Source organism: Osmerus mordax, chromosome 9 (genome assembly GCF_038355195.1).
Source record: "Osmerus mordax isolate fOsmMor3 chromosome 9, fOsmMor3.pri, whole genome shotgun sequence".
Lineage (NCBI taxonomy): Eukaryota > Metazoa > Chordata > Actinopteri > Osmeriformes > Osmeridae > Osmerus > Osmerus mordax.
The window spans coordinates 2,019,507-2,040,116 of NC_090058.1; the positions used below are offsets into that span (position 1 = coordinate 2,019,507).

At 46.5% G+C, this 20,610-nt stretch overlaps 2 protein-coding genes across 2 annotated transcripts; both read right to left on the bottom strand.

The window, feature by feature from the left end:
- cipca (CLOCK-interacting pacemaker a) lies at nt 1–3,148 on the bottom strand. Its single transcript, XM_067243179.1, has 3 exons — nt 3,040–3,148; nt 2,303–2,468; nt 1–1,754 (listed from the first exon to the last, which is right to left on the bottom strand). Exons 2-3 carry the CDS (start codon nt 2,414–2,416, stop codon nt 939–941), a joined length of 930 nt encoding a protein of 309 aa, XP_067099280.1. The 5' UTR covers nt 2,417–2,468; nt 3,040–3,148; the 3' UTR covers nt 1–938.
- Nucleotides 3,149–3,495: 347 nt separating this feature from the next.
- pgfb (placental growth factor b) lies at nt 3,496–17,979 on the bottom strand. Its single transcript, XM_067243112.1, has 7 exons — nt 17,407–17,979; nt 7,704–7,740; nt 6,295–6,491; nt 6,098–6,177; nt 5,930–5,959; nt 5,711–5,773; nt 3,496–5,361 (listed from the first exon to the last, which is right to left on the bottom strand). Exons 1-7 carry the CDS (start codon nt 17,467–17,469, stop codon nt 5,340–5,342), a joined length of 492 nt encoding a protein of 163 aa, XP_067099213.1. The 5' UTR covers nt 17,470–17,979; the 3' UTR covers nt 3,496–5,339.
- Nucleotides 17,980–20,610: the final 2,631 nt, after the last annotated feature.

Sequence of the window (20,610 nt, forward strand, 5' to 3'; positions counted from 1 at the left end):
TTAACTGATTATTTTCTTTAATAAGCATACATATCAATGAAAATCATTGTTATTTAAAAAGGTACAAAAAGTGCACTTCAATAAATGACCTGGCAAACAACAGCATATTGTATGTCTATTAGGAACAAATAAACAATAACATCAATTTCAACACAAACACATTTCCCTTTCACACAGAAAAACAAGGGCTGATAGCAGTTTGCAACTAATTATCACCAGCCCAATTTATAGCATTTCCAAGTTGCTAATGTCTTGCTAATAACACCGCTTGATTGCATTCAAGAACATGCTCATATACTGTTAACAAATGTATATCTCCTACATAGCATAACAGGCCATTTTAAGACTGAACATGACAATAAATAACAGACGTTTGTATCTAAGTTGCAAGTATAGTAACATATTTTAAATAGGCTACTTGTTCTCGCTAAGGGTTTGATAATACATAATAATACTGGGCATTATGTGCAGTTCCTGGCAACCATTGTAAGCCCCCTACCTTATATGAGATATAATGTAACATACACTAAAATGTTTATGCTAGCAATTTTCTGAAGCTACAAAATAAACAACAAAAATATTTGTTATATATTATTCTTATTTGTTATCCAGTAAATTGAACGAGAAAGCACTCCTGTGCTGACAAAACACGCAAAAACAGTCGATCTTAGTTGGTTTGTTATTAAAACACCAACTCACCACGACCCTCGTCATTTGGTTGAAAGACTGTAGACAATTATCTGTGCTATGTCCTGTATGAACTGTATTTTAAGCACTAACCCATGTATTTTGAAGCCATAGCCCTTTCTAAGTGGCACTCACTAGTTTGAAATAGCGGCGATAAACGCTATTAACAAACCATCAATGTAGCCAAGGGTCTGGAATCCAAGCCTGATAATACAGGTGTGCTTGTACGCATGTCACACTGTCCTTGTGTCCTATGTTAGGACGCCCTGTGTCTCCTGCCCTTGGTCCTGCATGTCCTCGAGATCTGAGTCAGGTTCCTGCAGGGCCAGCAGCAATCTGGAGCAGACCTGGGGGTCTCCACCAGTCAGGGCCTCCACCAACAGGGAGGTCTGCTCCCGAAGCTGGTGCAGTTTGCGCTGGGTGCGCTGGTTCTTCTTGATCAGCTCCTTGGTGCGCAGTGTGATCCCCAGCAGGCCAGACTTGTTGAGGATGTTGTAGGTGCTGCAGAAGCGAGTCAGTTTGCTTTTACCCACAGGGGGGGCATCTTGGCAGCTGTCACCTTTGTAACTACCGGCCTCTGACAGAGTTGCGGAATCTGAGAACCCTGTGCTGGCTTCAGAGTGCAGTGAGAGAGGCCTGTCTAGCGGCTGAGACACATATCGCTCCTGGCCATTGATAGCCTCGGAGTGGCCATCTGAAGTCTCCAAAGTAGAGACGCATTTGAGGGGTGCGGGTGGTCCAGGTAGGAGACTGGGGGAGCCGTGTGACTTCAGGCCACTGGGATGCCTCCTGTGGTGCCTTCCATGCTCCGGTGTTGACCTGCCCCTCTCCAGAGATGCCCCATGCCTTCTGGACGATTTCTCCTCTGGGTGAGGGGCTATTTTGGGGTAGGATTTGAGGATAGGCAGGTAGTTCCTTGATTGTCTGTAGTTGTCAGAGGCACTGGTTGGAGAACTGTTATTGCTGTTGTTTACCATGGGCTGTAGCAGCACTACCTGGGACTGAGGAACCATCTCCAGAGGTGAGGAGTAGCCCGAATGCTTTAGCGATGGAGTCACTGGGCTAGGCTGAAATACATAAAACACTCTTTAGCTAAAGATTGTGGCAGTTTAGGCAGGGTCACACTGCCCAAACAAATAACAACAAACAGTAATAGCCAACAGTTGTTGGGTCGTGTTGGTTTGGAGTGATGTGCCTGTTGGCATTTGTTGGGGCAGTGTGAAAATGACAGTTACCTTTTCAAACCCAACAGCCAACAGTAAAACGTTTGGTGCTTGTTGGACATTGTTGGAGCAGTGTGAATCGGCCTACAGTCTTTTCACGAATTACACCCTTTTATGAAATTATAACCCTACACAAAAGACACCAAAGTATTTACCAGGACAGAAAAGCTAGGAAGATAGGAGTCAGATGGCTGAGCGGTGAGGGAATCGGGCTAGTAATCCGAAGGTTGCCAGTTTGATTCCCGGTCATGCCAACTGACGTTGTGTCCTTGGGCAAGGCACTTCACCCTACTTGCCTCGGGGGAATGTCCCTGTACTTACTGTAAGTCGCTCTGGATAAGAGCGTCTGCTAAATGACTAAATGTAATGTAAATGTAAAAGCTGTACGATACCTGATTTAGGATGATGTTGTTCATTAAGAGCATAGGGGACAGTCCTGGATGAGATAATTCCATTACTGCGACCTTGGAGCCGCTCTGAGGATCCTGGGCAACTAGCCCGGTCATCCTCCCGTTGTCCTCAGAGTCTGTCAGGTCCACAGCACTCAGGTACCCAGAACTGGCATCCGTGGGAACATACAAGCTCAATTATCTCTCAGGGCATTGGCCTACCTGGAGCTAAGCAATCCACAATCTAGAACTGTTATTGGTAGAGAGTTTTGTCTTCTTACTGTTATTTAACTTTCAGAACTCATTCCAAAAGGTAGCTGGAGAAATTTGAGGAGGTAACACTGTACTGAGTAACCTAATAAATTGAGACATGTTTACTCTGGCAGTAATCCCTGGCCTCAAAATAATAATCCTACAAGGTATTATTAAATGGCCTGAGCATTTTACATTGTATAAGAGTCCTGGAAACTGTATCTGAGAGACCAACCTGAGAAACTCTCGAATTTCTCAACGTATGATTCCATAAGCAACGGATAATGTTATCTTTATATAAGGAGCCTATCTACATCGAGAATTGCTGACAGTTGGTTGTCTAATTTGATTCCGTGAACACACTGCCAGGCAATTTTTTCATCTGAAACTCGAGCTTGGTTTTGAGCCACAACACACGGTGCATACACGGGACCACAGCCCAGTTTTGACGATGAAATCATAAGTCAAATATGCTGTTGTTTACTTACATTAACAGGTGACGTCTCAGGAGTCTTCCGCAAAACTTCCCTTCTTGTGCTAAAACAGAGAATAGACTCCTCAAGCAATGACAAACAGAGCAATACTTTGCTGCTCCGCTTTAAAAGTAATCTGCGGCTTCAATTTTTACTTTACGGCGTGACTTGGGCAGAAGAGGTTGCTAGGAAACCGTAACGTCATTAGCTCAAAGCTTTGCTATTGGATGACTTTTGATTTCGCATCTGGAAACGTGATACGCTTGATAAGGATCTGTTAGATTAGTTGTGACTTTCATCTTGATTATTATAATGGGAGTCTTTTAGTAAATAATGTTAACATGTTCAACACTAAAGGGTGAACAACACTTGACACAATGTTGAACAGACATAATGTCCCATTCTATCTTTCTCTTTGTCACTCAAACACAACACACACAAGCACACACCATTAATACAATGATATATCTCTTTATTTTTTGTCAGTTATTTTTATCTATATACAATAAACACACAAGTGTTAACATTTCTGTATTATAATTGATTAAAACATCACATACAGCACTGTAATTCGTTTTGAGTTAGTCCATGCTTTTCCTTCTCTGAGCAATTTTGTTCACGGTCAAACTGATGATACTGAACATATTAATCCTAAATAGGCCTTCAAGTTAAGCACAAATCCTCAACCACTGGAACAGCAACTCCCACATGCTCAACAGAATTCTAGTCAGTCCATGATCTCTGCATTGGTTGGCCCATGATCCCCGGTACTGGGTCACTAATCACAAATCATAAACAACGTCCCTGTGAGTAAGAAGTAGGGATGGGAGAAACCTCTACAACCATCAAAGTGGCAGGACAGAGTGAGCCATTTTCAACTAATTAGTAGTGGATGATATTTACATTTTGTCATTTAGCAGACGCTCTTATCCAGAGCGACTTACAGTAAGTACAGGGACATTCCCCCGAAGCAAGTAGGGTGAAGTGCCTTGCCCAAGGACACAACGTAATTTTGCACGGTCAGGAATCGAACTGGCAACCTTCAGATTACTAGCCCAATTCCTTAACCGCTCAGCCACCTGACTCCCTTCTGGATATGGATTGTTATCCGGTTGAAAAGTAGTGTTTCTTAAAGAAAGACATTGAGATGCAATTTAACAGAAAGAAAAGTTGCATTAGAAAGCTATGGGTAGCAGTATTATTTTATTCTTTGGTTTAGCTGTTCTAGAAATTAACAAAACACATGTCTCAGAAATACTGCAGATATCAGATCATTTCTCAACACAATGGTTTGCATTGATTGTAAATTAGTTTATTTTCTTTCAGATATTTAAAAACATTGTCACACAAACATTTAATTGACATTACTGTTTCACCACAAATACAATATACCTTCCACTACAGTTCTCTCTGGTCAAAACTGCATTGATGGTCCCAATGCCAAATTAAACCACAAGAGAGATATAGTTTCGTACTGACCTCAGTACTGTCCTTCGCATGGGGGGGGGGGGGGGGGGGGGGCAAGGTGGGGTCAGTTGCACTGTTAGGGGGGGCAGTTACATTAAACATTGCTGTTGTGGTATAGTTTTCTTCACTGCAATGCAGGCATTAACAGGCAAGACCATGTTTATCATTATTCAGACTCTACATTTAGGGGGACACAAGGGGGGTACAAGGTTGTTGTCACAGGGGCACTGCCCCACCCCCCCCTGCCCCCCTCCCCGGAACCGCCCCCTGATCTACTGTCGAAATGGAGGTCAAGGAAGTTCTTTTGGTCCTTAAGTTGTAATAAAGCAACGGAAACCCGTTCCGAGTTTAGTCAAAAACAAGATAGAAATATGTACTTTGATTTGATGAAAGAAAAAAAGCATAAATAAATATTCATTACAAAAGGGAGAAACCCGCTTAATCAACCACAGTGATGAAAAACAACATTAGCCAATAATAATAATAATAATAATCATGTAATACGGTAATAAAGAGAAATAGCCCAAAATACATAACAACTTGAACTTGTAACTTGAGAAGGATCGCATGACGTCTTGTCCTTATGGTCCGCCATTACACAGGTCTCTAGAAGAGGAATTTAACTTGCGTCAAATGTGTCACGTGGGTTTTACCTAGCAGCTGCTTTAGTCAGGAGGTGCCCCCCCGGTAACCACGGGAGCTGTCACCGTGACGCCCAGCAGCGAGTCTCTGGGTGCAGTGAGGGCACACGGGGGATGTACTCAGAAGGCTCTTGAAGCTGATAGCACTGGGCGGATAATAAATAGGGGGCCAGGTTCGACAGGGCAGGGCTGCTGCTGCTGCTTCAGTTACCTACGAGGGGGCTGGCAGCTTTAGGGAAAACAAGGAATAAAGAGAAACAAAAGTTCACGGTTTAGGTTTCATTTCGCAATCTAAGAACAGTCAACTCCGGAATTGTTGGCAGTTCTGGTCAAAGATTAGTAAAAAATATTACTCAGTCGTGTGGGTTTGTTGAGAATAATTTTTTCATGGTGACAGAATTTTTTTTTCTCAAGACTACATTTACTTCAGTTAAAAGGTTAGATTAGACCATTTTTTTCAGTGGGACATTAAGCTAAATTGCCACCAGGTGAATCAATTATGACAATTTGTCCACATTTTTACCAGGGGTGTTAATAATCCTGCTCAGTTGACTGTAACACATGAAGATGCTGGTCACCTGTCACAGTCCTTCACTCTCTGTCTCTCCTTCCTTTTCCTTCCTCTTCCTCGTTGTCTTTTCCTGCAGAAAGATTTCACCTCCATTATAGATCTCTCTCTCTCTCTGAACACAGACATCAGTGACACTCTTGTAATTTTAAATCATCTGTGGCCAGTCGTATTTAATGTTACATTTTTTCAGTTAAATGAAGAGTATTTAGCTGATAGGCAAGCTCACCTTTCACTTTTTCCCATTGTTTTCCTGATTCTGAGGATTAAACATTCATATGTGAGATCAAATCTTGGGAGACCACCCCAAAAAAACGTAAATTTTAATTGATGAAGACGACATAGAACATAGAGATAGTTGCGAAAAACAAAACGTGCAGCTGTTTTTGTCTCTTACCTACATTCACATGTCTGGTGCTCCACAAATGTCATCTCGACATATTCTTGGCCCTGCTCAGCAGGCTTGATTTTCAACAGCTGAGGATACAGGCCACAGTTATTAATAACAGCAGAGCTGACCCTCATTCGGTGCCATGCATATCTGATGCGGATGACCTGCCAGCTAGCTGTCACAGCAGCAACACTCATCTTTACCTGCATGGTAACATTGGAAGACTGTGTAGGATGACACTCTAGGTTCTCATCGCCACAGCAACCAGCGCAGCGAACGAGGGGCACGCAGGAAGGGCTGAAGATATGCTCCACCTCCCCGGGGTACTCCAGAACCACCTCCACCAGCTTCTCAATGGTCCGACAGAAGCTCCGCCCCCACACTTCTTGGAACATTATCACTGGGGGAGAGGAGACAGGTCGAGGTAGCTGTCAATCACAGGTTGGAGGGGTGCAGTGGTGGTGGTCGTGGCTCACTGTGCTGCAGGTGCGTCACTGTGCCCCGCCCAGTTCCAGCTGCTCTCCTGTTCGTCCCAGATCGCAGTGCGTATTTACAGCATGAGAGTGGGCATCTGTGGGAGATGCACTCTTAGATAACTAGCTAGCCACGTGATTAGCATTCTCTCACGGAACACCTCAGGTGGGAGGGACGCACACTCTGCCTCATTAGCCTGGTCGTTTTCCCCTCTTACTGGGAACTGTACTTAACTGAAGGAGTAACTGAAGGAGAATTGTGTGCACATGTCCTGATAACATCTCGAGTGGGGGGAAACAGGACAGACTGTCCTCGAACAAATACAGTGGGAACAGAAAACATGCTGTAATGACCATGACCAGGAACATGGCTGGGACTGGCGCTTGAATTAGGGGTGGGATTAGGACCAGGATTGTGGCTAGGGTTGAGGCTGGGGCTGGGGCTGGAATTGGGACTGAGATCTGGTCTGGGATTGGGGCTAGGGTTCAGGCTGGGGCTGGAGTTGAGACAGGCTGGGACTGAGGCTGGGGCTTGATGAAGGCACCAATGGGACCAGACTGACCCGAGGTCACCTCACCCCCACCCCAACAGCTGTTTACAGAGCAGGCAGGAGGGTGGGCTGGGAACGGGTGGCGTCATACTGGTTTCCTGGCCAATCAGCATGCTCTTCAGCCTCCCCACGCTCCTCTCTCAGCACCCTGTCTAGCTGGGTCCTGTTGCCTCAACCCCAACCCCCTACTGGGGGAGAGGAGACCCCCAGAGAAGACCCATGGTGCGTACACTGTACATCATTCATCACCCCTGCTGAGGGATGCCCCAACCTGACCCTGGGAACACCCTGTTTATCCCAACTCACCCCAAGCAACCTTCACCATTACATGGATTAAACAAGCAACCAGTATTCATCGACGCCTTTCAACAAGTGTGGAAAACACCCTGATAAATCATCTTAAGCAGACGTAGTGAGTGCGCTAGAGGCTGTTTCTGATCTCTCGCTGGGGTCAACAGCCCAGGAAGAAGGGAAGGCACCCCATTGATAAAGGCAATAACATGGCAGAATAAAAACAGTCATGTTTTCACACAAGAGACATGCATGTCAGGGAAAGTCAGAGTGGAAAAATCAAAGGATGATTCTTACCTTCACTTGTGCTGTTTGTGCTGGTTAAGTGAGAGCACTGGGGAAAAAAATCAGAGGATTAGGGTTTAGAAAAGAACTGTAAACACTTTGAATTATGTAAAAAAAAAAAAAATCGCACTGTAACCATTTCAGATCATTTGACGTTCAAATACTGACAAATGAAATGTTCGTGGCACAGCACTGCCCTCGTGTGGTAAAACACATGAATCACAAGGAGAGGGTTGTAGGAACCGTTTTCTTTTTCTGTAGAGAAGTCCTTTTGACAAGAACCAGAACCACAGTCTTTTATATATCACATTTCTCAATATGACAAACTGTTTAAGTTCAGAACCTGCTTCCTGTGGTGTAAGATTCAGCCTTTATTTATTTTCCCATTGGTGGTTTCCTCCACTGTCAAGATTTTTCCCATCTCCCCATGATAAACAGAGTGCGTTCTCATTCTGCTAGAACAACACGAAACTTCGGGCGAATCGTCACGTGCACTGGAGAAGACAAATCTCCGTCTGACTATCCTCCCTCTGAACTCCCTGCTAGCAGTCTGACATCCACCCCGGCGTTGAATGTCTTAGTGATGGATCACCAGCATCTAGGATAGCCTGACTCCTTGTTGGCTAGCTCCGTGTGTAGCTAGCTCCCGTGTTAGCTAGTTATCTGTGTACCTGATTCCCTGTTACGCTAGCTCCGTTACGTTAGCTAGCTCCACTGTTAGCTAGGCCTCTGTTATGCCTCCTACACACACTACACGACTTTCAATGACGTTGGGTCGTAGTACCGTTTATATTACACAGCCGTCTGTCTTTCCATGATGGAAGTCGTTGGGTTTTCAATTTACACGACGAACCGTCGACAGGGGTGAACAAAACATTTACAAAACATTTCACTGTTGTCGAATCCACGACGATCCTTCCTGTACTCAAAATTACGTTTCACAAGAGATCAAGCAAGAAATGAGGCGATAATTTTGCAAAATCACGCGTGAGGGAGATTTGGGATCGCAGATTGGTCCAGGTAATTAACATTCTATATATCTTGCTATCGGCGATCGTGTATTTGATATTTCATATCGAGCTCTGATTTGCCTACTATTTCGAGCTTTTCTCGGCGATCTCCACAAAACATGTCGCCGAGCAAAAATCAGGCTTGTGTAGTGTAGACTCAGCATTAGTTAGGTCTCTATGTATATCATTCCCTGTTAGCGAAGTCCCCGGTTAGCGAGGTCCCTGTGAAGCTGGTAAAGACAGTGGGGACCTGCCCAACCATTATAGTATTATATGACAGAAAGGCAACGGCATGTCTGGTGTAATGGAGGGCTGCTTCTGACCCAAATCATGCCTGAAATGCCTTCCTTCCTGTCATGGTCCACGTTTAGTTTGAGGATGAGGACAGCTGCTGTCAGGGCAGTGCTACGGTCAGCCAAATCTGTCCAAACAAAGTGAATTAAGAAGAATGTACTGCTTTAATAACGATGATCTATCCGTTCTTTAGTCAGCAGAAGCTCACACACACACACGTGCCTCTGGGGTGTGTGAGTAGTGTGTGAGCAGTGTGGGTGTGTGTTAGCAGCAGCCTGATCCGGCCTGTAAGGGGACTTGAAGCATGTGGTGGTCTCTGCTCAGCCCTTGGACAAAGAACAGAACCCCTCTTCTCTCACAGACCCCAGACCCTCCAGTCCACCGTCATCTCAGCCTGGACTTTCTCCACACTGTTTCCAGGAATCCCTGCCTTTCCTGGGCATCCCTGCCTGCCAGGCCCCTTATCACAAACCTGGGCCACGGTTGGCCTCTATTTAAACATGTTGTTCAGTGGTGGCTGGAACTGCAGCATCTACAGCACTGCTGCCTCACCAGGCATTAACAAGGTATATCATTATTCAGAATCTTCATTTAGTGGGGCCACAGGGGGGTCCAAGCTTGTTGTCACAAGGGCACTGCCCCGCCCCCGACCCCCACCCCCAGAAACGCCCCTGCAAGGGCACCCCGGGACAGTGTTCTCTCCAGCTAACCCGACACATGGACTGGAGGGGGGAAATTCAGGCCACAGTCTTATCCCACTACGTGAACCATAAATTCACCTCTTTATATCCACTCCCCACACCGCCCAGACCCTAGAAGGAATCCCTGTTCCAGTGTTAATTGGAACATGATTCAAGTCTTTTCCTTGAGTTTTCATGAGGTAAGAGGGAGGCTCTCTCACAGGAGATCACAAGGGATTTTTGGCGCCGGTCTGAGATGCCTTTTGGTGTGTGGTGGGCCGGAGAGGATTTGGTGTGTATTTATCACGGATGAGTCTCGACGCGACGAGGCAGGCTTTCTTGGCACCTCTCGTGGCCGTGAGCGGGGGAGCAAGCTGTCTTCTGAAGTTGGCAGATTTGCGAGGTTGCGTGTGATTCCTCACGTAGGGCCCTCCGTCTTCTTTAAACATTTGTGATGCATATTTGAACACGTGACCTCATTTAGGAAAATATGGGAAAGAGAGATCCCAACTGAGTCAATAAACCTAAACAAGGAAATAAGCATCTCTTTCAGTAACGTTGGGTGCTTGGCCATGGCCCCACTCTGGAAAGGGCGGGTCAGGACAGAAAACTGCACCTCAACATTAATCGTTAACATTTATCTTCATCAAATGCCATCTGGAGGCTGTTGAGTCACAGGGACATCTGTGTACAGTTCCTAAAGGGAGTCATGGTTGGATAAGGCTGCTTGGGAGGTGGCAGGTGAGCTGGGCTGTGAGGAGTGATGGCAGGGCAGCTGGGGGAGGTGGTAGAGGAGAGGTAGGTCTGAGGGAGGTGGTGGAGGAGAGGTAGGTCTGAGGGAGGTGGTGGAGGAGAGGTAGGTCTGAGGGAGGTGGTGGAGGAGAGGTAGGTCTGAGGGAGGTGGTGGAGGAGAGGTAGGTCTGGGGGAGGTAGTGGAGGAGAGGTAGGTCTGAGGGAGGTGGTGGAGGAGAGGTAGGTCTGAGGGAGGTGGTGGAGGAGAGGTAGGTCTGGGGGAGGTAGTGGAGGAGAGGTAGGTGGTGGAGGAGAGGTAGGTCTGGGGGAGGTGGTGGAGGAGAGGTAGGTCTTGGGGAGGAGCTCCTCTCAGACTTATTAACGTGCTGAAGGTGGAACAGGGTTCCTGCTCCCCCAGGTCTTCATCACTGGCCTCCACATCTGGCTTCACAACTAGCCTCCAAGCCTAGCCTCCACACCTAGCCTTCAGGCCTGGCCTCTACAACAAGCCTCCAAGCCTCCACACCTAGCCTTCAGGCCTGGCCTCTACAACTAGCTTCCATGACTAGCCTGCATTTTTCATTGAGGTTTGTGGGGTCCTCTCATCAGTGTCTCAAGGCCGTTCCGCTGAGGGGTACTGACAGCAGCCCTCCACGGTACAGAAGGGATAGGGAGACCCAGAGAAGAGTAAATAAGAAAACATCTGTACACAATGAAAACATCTGTACACGATGAACGCCTGGAAATATAGCCATCCATCCCCGGCTCCTCTACATGACACAGCTGCAGCCAGTACCTGACTGACTACACTCAACATGTAGGCCACGCTCAGTCAGATTGGAAATGCAGAAACCCAGCGGTGGAAGCACTGTTCCCTCCCGCCTCCAGGAGGCCACAGCAGGGGGAGACGCTCCATTCTGGCCTGGCCCCTGGCTCCTGGCCTCCTGGCCCCCGGCCCCTGGGGTCCCCAGAGTTACACAGCGACCTCCCCACTCCCTACGCACAGATGACGAGCATCATCTTCAACCTCCGCTCCTCTCCTTTCCAGCTGGGGGAGGCAGGGCAGGAAGGTTAAGTAGCCAAAACAAAAACAAAATGGAGACCAAAGAAATGTGTGGTTTGAGGATTTGTTGGATGTGACGTGAGTGGGGTGATCAGGGAGGCCCAAGCTCCGTCCTCACCCACCTCAGTGCCTGTCTCCCAGGCGTCAGCGCTAACGCTAACAGACAGGCATGACTCTGGCATTCTGGAATAATAGTCTGGAGAAACGTATTATAGACCCCAGGTGATCGAATCAAACAACTTCAAAGGTTAAAGCACATCAAAGGCATATCAGCATCGGAGCGTTGTTTAAAAAGACCAGGATACTGTATTTAGTCAGTGTCTCATCTCAAGTTGAATCATGGAACAATTTTGGAACAAGAAAGGAAGCATGCTATATTGTATAAAACACACTTCACATCCAATTTAAAACAATTTCAGCGCACATTAGATAAGGGAGAACTATTCAAAAGGAAACGTCAGTTTGATATCCAACAGACGCTGCACTAAAAACCAGCCCAGAGATCTCTGTCCAAAATCCAGCACAGAGATCTCTTTCCAAAATCCAGCACAGAGATCTCTCTCCAACATCCAGCACAGAGATCTCTCTCCAACATCCAGCACAGAGATCTCTCTCCAACCTCCAGCTCGGAGATCTCTCTCCAACATCCAGCACAGAGATCTCTCACCAACATCCAGCACAGAGACAGTTGAAGACAAAGATCACACAAGATGGAAGGCGTCATATTTTGATTTCCAGCTCTCTCTCTGTGAGTTTTTCCCCTCAGAGTGAAAGAAGTCAGAGAGAAAAACAAAGCACAACAGATGTGTAATGATCCAGGCACCAATCAAACTGGCCCTGACACGAGTCACGTGACTGAGTTGACAAGCCCTGGATGAGTTGCAGGTCAGTGAGTAACGGGGTTATTTTGGGGGCTGGGAAGAAACTGGCCTCCATCAAACCCCAAGCCCAGGACACAGTCCAGTGGAGCACACCCCTCCTCACCCTCCACACCCCTCCACACCATCCTCACCCCCGCACCCTCCTCACCCACCCGTACCCTCCACACCCCTCCACTCCCTCCGCCGGGAAACAGATGAGAACATCACAGGGAACTATGTCAGAGAAGCACCCGGAGATCCAGACAGACCACTGCGATAACACTTTCATGAACAATATGATGTTTCATTCGAGATCAATCAGATTCCATCTCACCCAGATCCTTATTAATGAGCAGGCTTCTTTTCCCATGGTAACGAGTCACCAGGGCGACACCCAGAGAGGGCGGAGCTGGTTTGTGTACATCAGAGGGGAACAGCCCTCCAGTGACGGCAGCACACAATGGGTTTGACAGTGTCCAGCTGGAGCACTGGGGTGGTCAGGTCACAGCTTGCAAGCACAGCGCCTCAACACACACACACACACACGTCAGACACAACACTGGACACAAAACGTCTCAATATTTAAGTATGATATGTTCAGAATATTGTACTTTTTTAAGTTGATCCAGAAAGCAGAGGCTCTGGGGCTGGTGGAAAACTGCAGGAAGAGGAAAGCAGCTGTCTAACTGTCTGTTATAGGAACATAAGCATCCACTTAAAGAGTAACCTTACACCCTTCTGTATGCTCTGCTAATGGCTTGTGATGTATTAGGATTACTGTCTGGGAAAACACAGCTCAGGAAGCCAAAACAGTTTTTAATTAAAGATCTTCATTGAGAATAACCTGCAAATTAAATGATAGAAAAGGTAGATCGCAAACAACATTTTAGACCAAGCTTATTTCTGCCATATACATCATAATGCGGGTGTACGCGCACATGTGAAGCCAGGCACACACACACACACAGGTCCTCAGATAAGGCTGACTGGCGGTAATTGTGGTCCCTATTACAGTAAATGCTGTACTCCCTGTGTAAACCACACTAAATTACAGCCAGATGGGAGATTAAAGTGAGGAGAGAGGACGGTTGCCCCAAGCACCCCTCCTCCCCCTCCCCCTGAAGGAAAGAGGAAGTAAAAATCCATATTTCCTGACTGCGATTGCACCTCTCCCCTGAGCCGGGGAATTACAACTAAAGAGGAGTAAAGGAGGAAAGGGGGGGTGTCACTGGAACAGCAATGCAAGAGGCAGTAGGAGGATGGGGAGGTGGGGGGGGGGGGCAGCAGGTCAAAGGTCGACCTTCAATTAGATCTCATATTTAAAAGTACTAACCACTTTCTGAATTCTGAGTAGAGAGCTGTGGTTTAAGAGGAGTGAATCACCATGGGAACCAGATCGAGCCACGTTTCCGCGGTGAGAACGTGTCTTTCTCGGTGTAGGCTGGAGATGATTTCTGTTCGTTGGACTGGCTTTACCGGCTTCCATAAAAATCGGTGTCAAACATAAGTGTTTGGACCCCCTCCCCCCTGTCCTCCCCCCCGTCCTCTACATCAGTGGTGTGTGGTTGTCACATTCAGGTACTGTCACTTTTATTCAGTGTCGATGTCAAGGAAAGTCACATGACGTGGGAGTCACATGACGTGGGAGTCACATGACTGGAGGCCAGGCCGTCCTCTCTCGTCTCTCCGCACAGGGGCGAAAAAAACCAGAGTCACCTTCGAAACGTTGAGACGGAGAAGAGAGGGGAACCCTCCAATGCCTGCGGAGCTCAGGAAGTGAAGACACATCCAGCCAGAACCTTCTGGTGGGGTAGAGGCCAGCCAAAGAGTCTTGGCATCTTCTGTACAGTAAGAACTGTAATTACATGCACAATGGTGTGGTCAACTCTACCTCAGAGCCTTCACTGAGTCAGATCGTTCAGTTCCTAGACTTGCTGACTCACTGGTCTGTCTGGTTAACAAGCTGGATGCTTGGATTGGAGACAGAAATAAACCTGAATCCTGTGCAGACTGGTAGACCAGGCTACCTGTTTGCTGTACATGTTTGGCTAACATGTATTGGACGTGGTGAATGGGCCTCAAAGCAGGGAGATGGGCATAGCTCTGACTGCGAGAAGACAGGATGTTAGTGCTGACGCACACACACACACACACACACACACACACTCCATGTCAGTGCCACCAACACCTCTGTGCCCATGGCAGGAAAGGCTAATAATAAACCTTAACCGGATGATCGAGGACAGAAATGAGGGTCTGGCAGAATGTGAGGAACGAGGCGGCTGGATGTGGAGGGTCTGCGGGGTGACTGGGCTGGGGACAGAGAGATCACGAGACAGTGTGGCAGGCCACCATTGTTCTGAAAGGGAAACCCAGGTGCTTCCCATCCCTCTGCGAAGATAACAGGGAGAAAGGGGACGTTTTCTAGTAAATCAGGGAATCACGTGTGGTGTGCTGGCACACACATGCACACATACAGTATTCTCAGACACGCATACACAAACACAGTCACACACACGCAAACACACACACACACAGACAGACATAAACATACACACACAAACACACACAGGCCCACCCATGTATACACGCACAATTAAACAATTACCGCCACCAGCCCATGTGTAAACAGGTGTCCTAATCAATACCTGAGACGCGGCCGCTGCAGTTCAGCCCGTTCCTGACGGAACAAGCCAGAGCTCAATCCTGGACACAATAAACAAAGAACCACAAACAGGCTGTGTCAACAACTGCTTCCATGACACTGACAAGAAACCATCATCAATTAGAGCAACGTATTTTAGGGTGAGGAGACACTCTTGTCTGGAGAGAGACGTTTATAAATGGTCTTCCCAAAACCACATGGCAAATGTTTGCTTTTCCATTCTGGTTAGCCAGGCTGAAGAATGGTTTACTGTGGGCCAGAGAGGGGGGATCCATTCAGCCAAGGCCCATTCCAAGAACGACCATCTGATGGACGACACAGGATGAGGATGACAGTGGACGACAGTGAGGATGACAGTGTCTATATAAACTACGGGGTCTTTGGCCTGTACGGTCTCAACTCTTCAACTGACAGTTTTAACCCTCTCGCCCTCAGGTGCTAGTATGTTTATTAGAGGGGGATCTTCAAAGCTAAATCAGGGAGTTCCTCTGGAATGCCGTGCATGTGCTGAAGCGATCAAGCAGCGTGAGGGCCGAGGTACAACAACAAAGGGAGTCCCTCTGACTTCTGTGTGAAAATTCAGGGAAAATGTGACTTCATGTCTGAGGAACATTTTGGACGTCCTGAGAAAGGAAAAACACCTTGTTTACTATCCGTCTTTGTTGGAACTGATCTGAACAAATATGGAGGACACACGTAGAACAGGAGTGTGTGAGAGGCCTAAGTGTCCCATACCGGGGTTCTACCCTTGGACGCAGACAGGTTACATTTCACATCAGTCTCCACACTGCCCAGAGCAGCTCAACCAGATGCTGTACATGTCATGAGCGCAGGAATTTCTCACTGGTGTTTTGACTAAGCAGGCCATGAGCTGATTATGAGGATTAGTATAGATGTGGCAGCCTTCTGACTTCCCCACTCCCTCACAGTCCATCTCTCTCATCCCTCATTTTCACTCTCTCGCTCTCTTTCTTTCTCTCGTTCGGTCTCTCTCTGTCTCTCTCTGTCTCTCTCTGTCTCTCTCTGTCTCTCTCTGTCTCTCTCTTTCCCTCTCTCTCTCACCCTGAATGTATCTGATGGTTCACCTTCGCAGCCTCCTCCTCTGAGACCAGAGAGCTGTAAACCCGGAGAGACGCGAGGCTCACCTCAGAGTCTCAGACCAGCTCTCGGTTCATCCTGAATCCCTCCATTCACAGCCCTCCGGCTGGCCCGCCGCAGCATTCAGCCCAGCGGCCAGAGTCAGTCAATGATGTCTGAGACAAAGGAGGTGAAAAGGCCGGGGGGAGAAGACCTGCTCTGCATTATACATGAGAGCTCCTCTCTGCAGACACAGCGGCAGTGTTGGGCCGGCCCTGACCCACGTCAGGAGAGCAGGAGAGGCTGAATGGGCACCCTGGCTCTGATTCGACAGCAGGTGCTCTGCCAACGTCCGGGCAGCACATCCCCTCGCAAGTCTTGCTGCCGGATGGCACAAGCCGGTGAACGAGCACTCGCTGCAGTTTGAGGACACAGGAACGGCCGGCTCTTCTGGGTTTTTTGGGGGGGGTCTAAGACTGAGACGGGCACTGCCAAGACACCGAGCACAGTGCTGCTTTGTCCTTATCTGTTCTGGCTGACACTGATATGACTGCTGAGTTGGTTACTACTATTACACATTATCAAAGTTCAATCACACACACCATCTTCTTGTTATCATCATTATTTTAGTTATCAAGTCGAACGTTATCATCCTTGGTATCATTGTCCTTAACATCACTATTGAAGAGTTGAGAATAATTTTTGTTGCAGTTAAGGTGAAAAGTGTAGGGAGAAGGGAAATACTAGTTCCTTCTGCCAAGTTAGTCTGTCACACTGCCAAGCACCTCAAGCACCTCAGTTTGCTGAATTATTAGTCTGTGACCTCGCCTAACAATATGGAAATGGGCTTTGGAGAGAGTGATCAGAGGTAGTTTTATGAAATCGACTGTGGTTTAGTCATAATTCCAACTAATGCAGGAGGAGGGGGGGGGGGGGGGGGTGAGAAGCCTGTCTGATCAGATCTAGAGGCACAGCGATATTGCGCTTGTCACGTTCCACATCATGACTCAACGGTTTTCAGAATGGGTCCGATTCCAAAAAGGTAATGTTAACCACTGCTTTTTTTTTTATTACAAATATCCCTTCAAAATATCACTGCTCGTAATAGACATGAAAGACAGAAGAATAATGGAGGTTAAAATATACATGATTGTGGTAATTACTATTTACCAAGTAATGTAGGGCCTACGCTAATATTTAAATATATCTAACAATCAAATATAAAAAGTGTATGCCTGGCACATATGCCTGGTCGTCATAGGAGGGTTATTGAATATAACTCGTCTGTACATATTAATCTAGAGAAGCCCACTGAAATAATTAAGACGTTCTACCTGTGCAGGTGAAAACTGAAGTTGAAGCACCACCGCAATCTGGATGACAAACGAAAGTTTCATTTTGCGGTGCCTGTCAGACGACCAGGTGTGTGATTTAGCAACGCAACAGAAATCCACCAGTCCAGAGATTCAGGGGAGATATGATGATAATGATCCTCCAACTCGAGTCAACTTTAGATTTCCCGAGAAATTGCAACGTTGTCACTCTCGCTTTCTTCTTCTTTCAGTAAGGGTGAGGCGAGTGCATCGTCACGTATGCCACTGGTCAAGTGTAACCTGATGAAGCAAGCTGGTAATGAATACGGCTTTCAGGGCAACATAAGGCCTATCTAGGAAAAAAACGGTTCTGATTAAAAAATGTCCTCAGCGGTCGCTTGATCAAAGGGTTACAGAAAGGCTGCCGTTTAACCCCAAACTACAATAAATCCAAACTATTTCACGCAGAAACTATGAAACAGCGTCTAAACCTATTGATAAAATACATATTTCTGAAAAGGTAGCACGTCAAATATTCCCGAAAAGTGCACCGTGAGCAGCTGTCACAATTCGTAAGTTGGACTCGACTCCCAGTCCTCCTCTGTGCCTCTCCTCGGTAAAGTGACATACTAGCCACTAATTGCCTCTCACTACCCCTCAACATGTTGCCCATTTAATCTCCTCCCCTCCAACTTCCCTCCCTCAGATTCTCTCCATCGCTGTCCTCTGAACACTGTTTACTCTACCTCCACGGAGACGATCTTCAGACTTGGCGTTATGTATTTTTATTTCTTTTCTGCAACCGGACTTATTCACGAACATTTATCTGAAGATCCACACTTATCGTGAATTATGCATCTTGCCGATGTTTGCATTGTGTTTACAACAAAGGCAGAGAGGTAGCCTTCTGTTTGTGACGTTGATAAATCCACCTATCAACGATAACCCCCAAAACACAGTGGACCACCTAGAGCAGGACTTTGAATGCTCTAATTTGAACCAATTTCAGTTCCCCCTCCTGGGCACAAAAATGTTCAGGAATTTTTTTTTGTGCTTGTCAGTGACAGACTGACAGTCACTAGCTGAGAAACTCGTCCTGTTCAGCACTCAGGATGTACTGTGGGAGCTAGTTTAGCAAGGTCAACATTTATGCTTCTCCTAACAGTGGGAACATATAATACCCCTTTGCCATGAATGAGTGTCCAGGAGACATGGAGATTTTCTTTTTTGTCTTTTTTTAGAGGACGGGGACTTTTGTATTTAGTTAGGTCTGAGGAGAGAACAAGATGGAGAGAGGGAGATTCCATGATTGTTGACACACAGAGTTAATCTTCTGTATAGGACTCCCGTGTTTGCAGTACCACAGGAATGCAAGGATTCCTCAGAGCCTTCCTCAAATTCCTCCAGAAGGGTTGAATGACTCCTTCACCGCCCGCTGTGGTGCAGACCACACTTAGGATCACGGTGTTTGTAAACATCTCCCACACTTTGAGGAGACACAGCAACCCCCCTACCACCACCAGGGATGAATGGACCATGGGTCAGTGCAAATGGACGTGACAGATGAACCACTCCTCCACATAGAATCCCTGGAATAAAACATACTTTGTCGCGTTTGTGGCGTTTTAAAGAATTAACGTGGATTAACCGGATATTCAGCAAAACAGATCTAATGGAAAGAAAATCTTTAAAATTACCCAGTGGTCATTGGGTGTTACATTACCAACTTAAGTTACTTTATTAAGTTATTAACCTTTGAAATTAATATTGCATATTGGGTGGTACATGATTTCATTTGAAAGGTTTCTTTATTCGATTGTGCTTTAAAACACATTCTGAATATCATCACACTTAAATTGGGTTTACATTGGAACACTCCCTAAACACCAGATTTCACCATTAGTACATTACTGTACCACCCAGAGCACTGCAACATAATGTTGATGTTTGGAGTCCTCCAGTTAAACAGTACATCCACAGCTCCATGTGTAACTCCTGTTGAATATCACCTGAATATGTCCTATCTCATGTTATCCGAACCTCCCCTCTCCCCCAGGCAGGACACCTTCCAGCGCCCTGCATCAACACACGGTTTCAGCCAAAGGAAAGATGATAAAAAACATTCAACACAACTACACAAAGCATTTAGAACGACAGCATTTTCATCGAGATTCACGCCACGCATCCAAATAACCTAAGTGACAGTCAGAAGACCGATGTGACCTGCAGCTACGATCGTGGGTTCTGTTTTTTTATGTTGTTTTGCATATCAGGGGCAGAGAAATAAGAGAAAGATGTCAGAATACGGGGCTAAAGCCAACAGAAGTCATACCCACCACTGCAACAACACAGCCATGGTCTGTTTGTTCAGACGACAAACTCAGACACCCGGCTCAGAACTGGGACCGCCTTCCAGCCATCTGTCCAATGATATATCTCTGTTTTTAAAGGTGCACTGTCTGATAGGAACCAATTAGGTCACTCAATATGTTTTCAGTCTAAATACATGCTGACAAGACAAGCAAACCTGGTGAGAGGGACAGTGTGTTGCAGGAGAGATGGGTCTGGTCGCTGTCGTCACCTGCAACAACCCCCCTGTCCTCTTGTGCTTTAGATAATAACACAACTGTGGAGGGGGAATGTTGTCCGAGTGGTCTCTTGTCCAATGTCAAACATTCTATTTAGGCAAAGGGGAAGTGTCGATCCAGCTCCGAATAGGCCGTTTGACCAGGATGGAACCTTTTTAGGGAACTATTCCGAGAACGAGAAGAACTCTAAGACTGAGACTACTAATCTCAAAACAACTGAGAGGTCACAACGGGTCAATAATAATTTTAAAAATAAATAATAATTCAAGACATCTTCATTGAAATGTTGAACTGTGATGTTGTTTTAGATTTAATGCCAGCCATTAGGGTTAGAATTGTATTGTATCTTGTTGTCCATTTTTCTATTTTATATATTGCCTTTTACTTACATTACTTGCTTTATCTCACAGCACTTGCTTTTATCTTACATATTATGTTCACTTATGCACCAACCTACCAAAGCAAATTCCTCGTACCTGTAAACTTACTTGGCAATAAACCGGATTCGGATTACTGCACAAACCCTCTATGCTGTTTGACAGACCTGCAGTGTCCAAACTGAGTGTGTCATTTTTCCCCTTTCACTCAGTCAGCGACACGTTCCGTCACTTGAAACATGAAAACAGATCCGTGAACG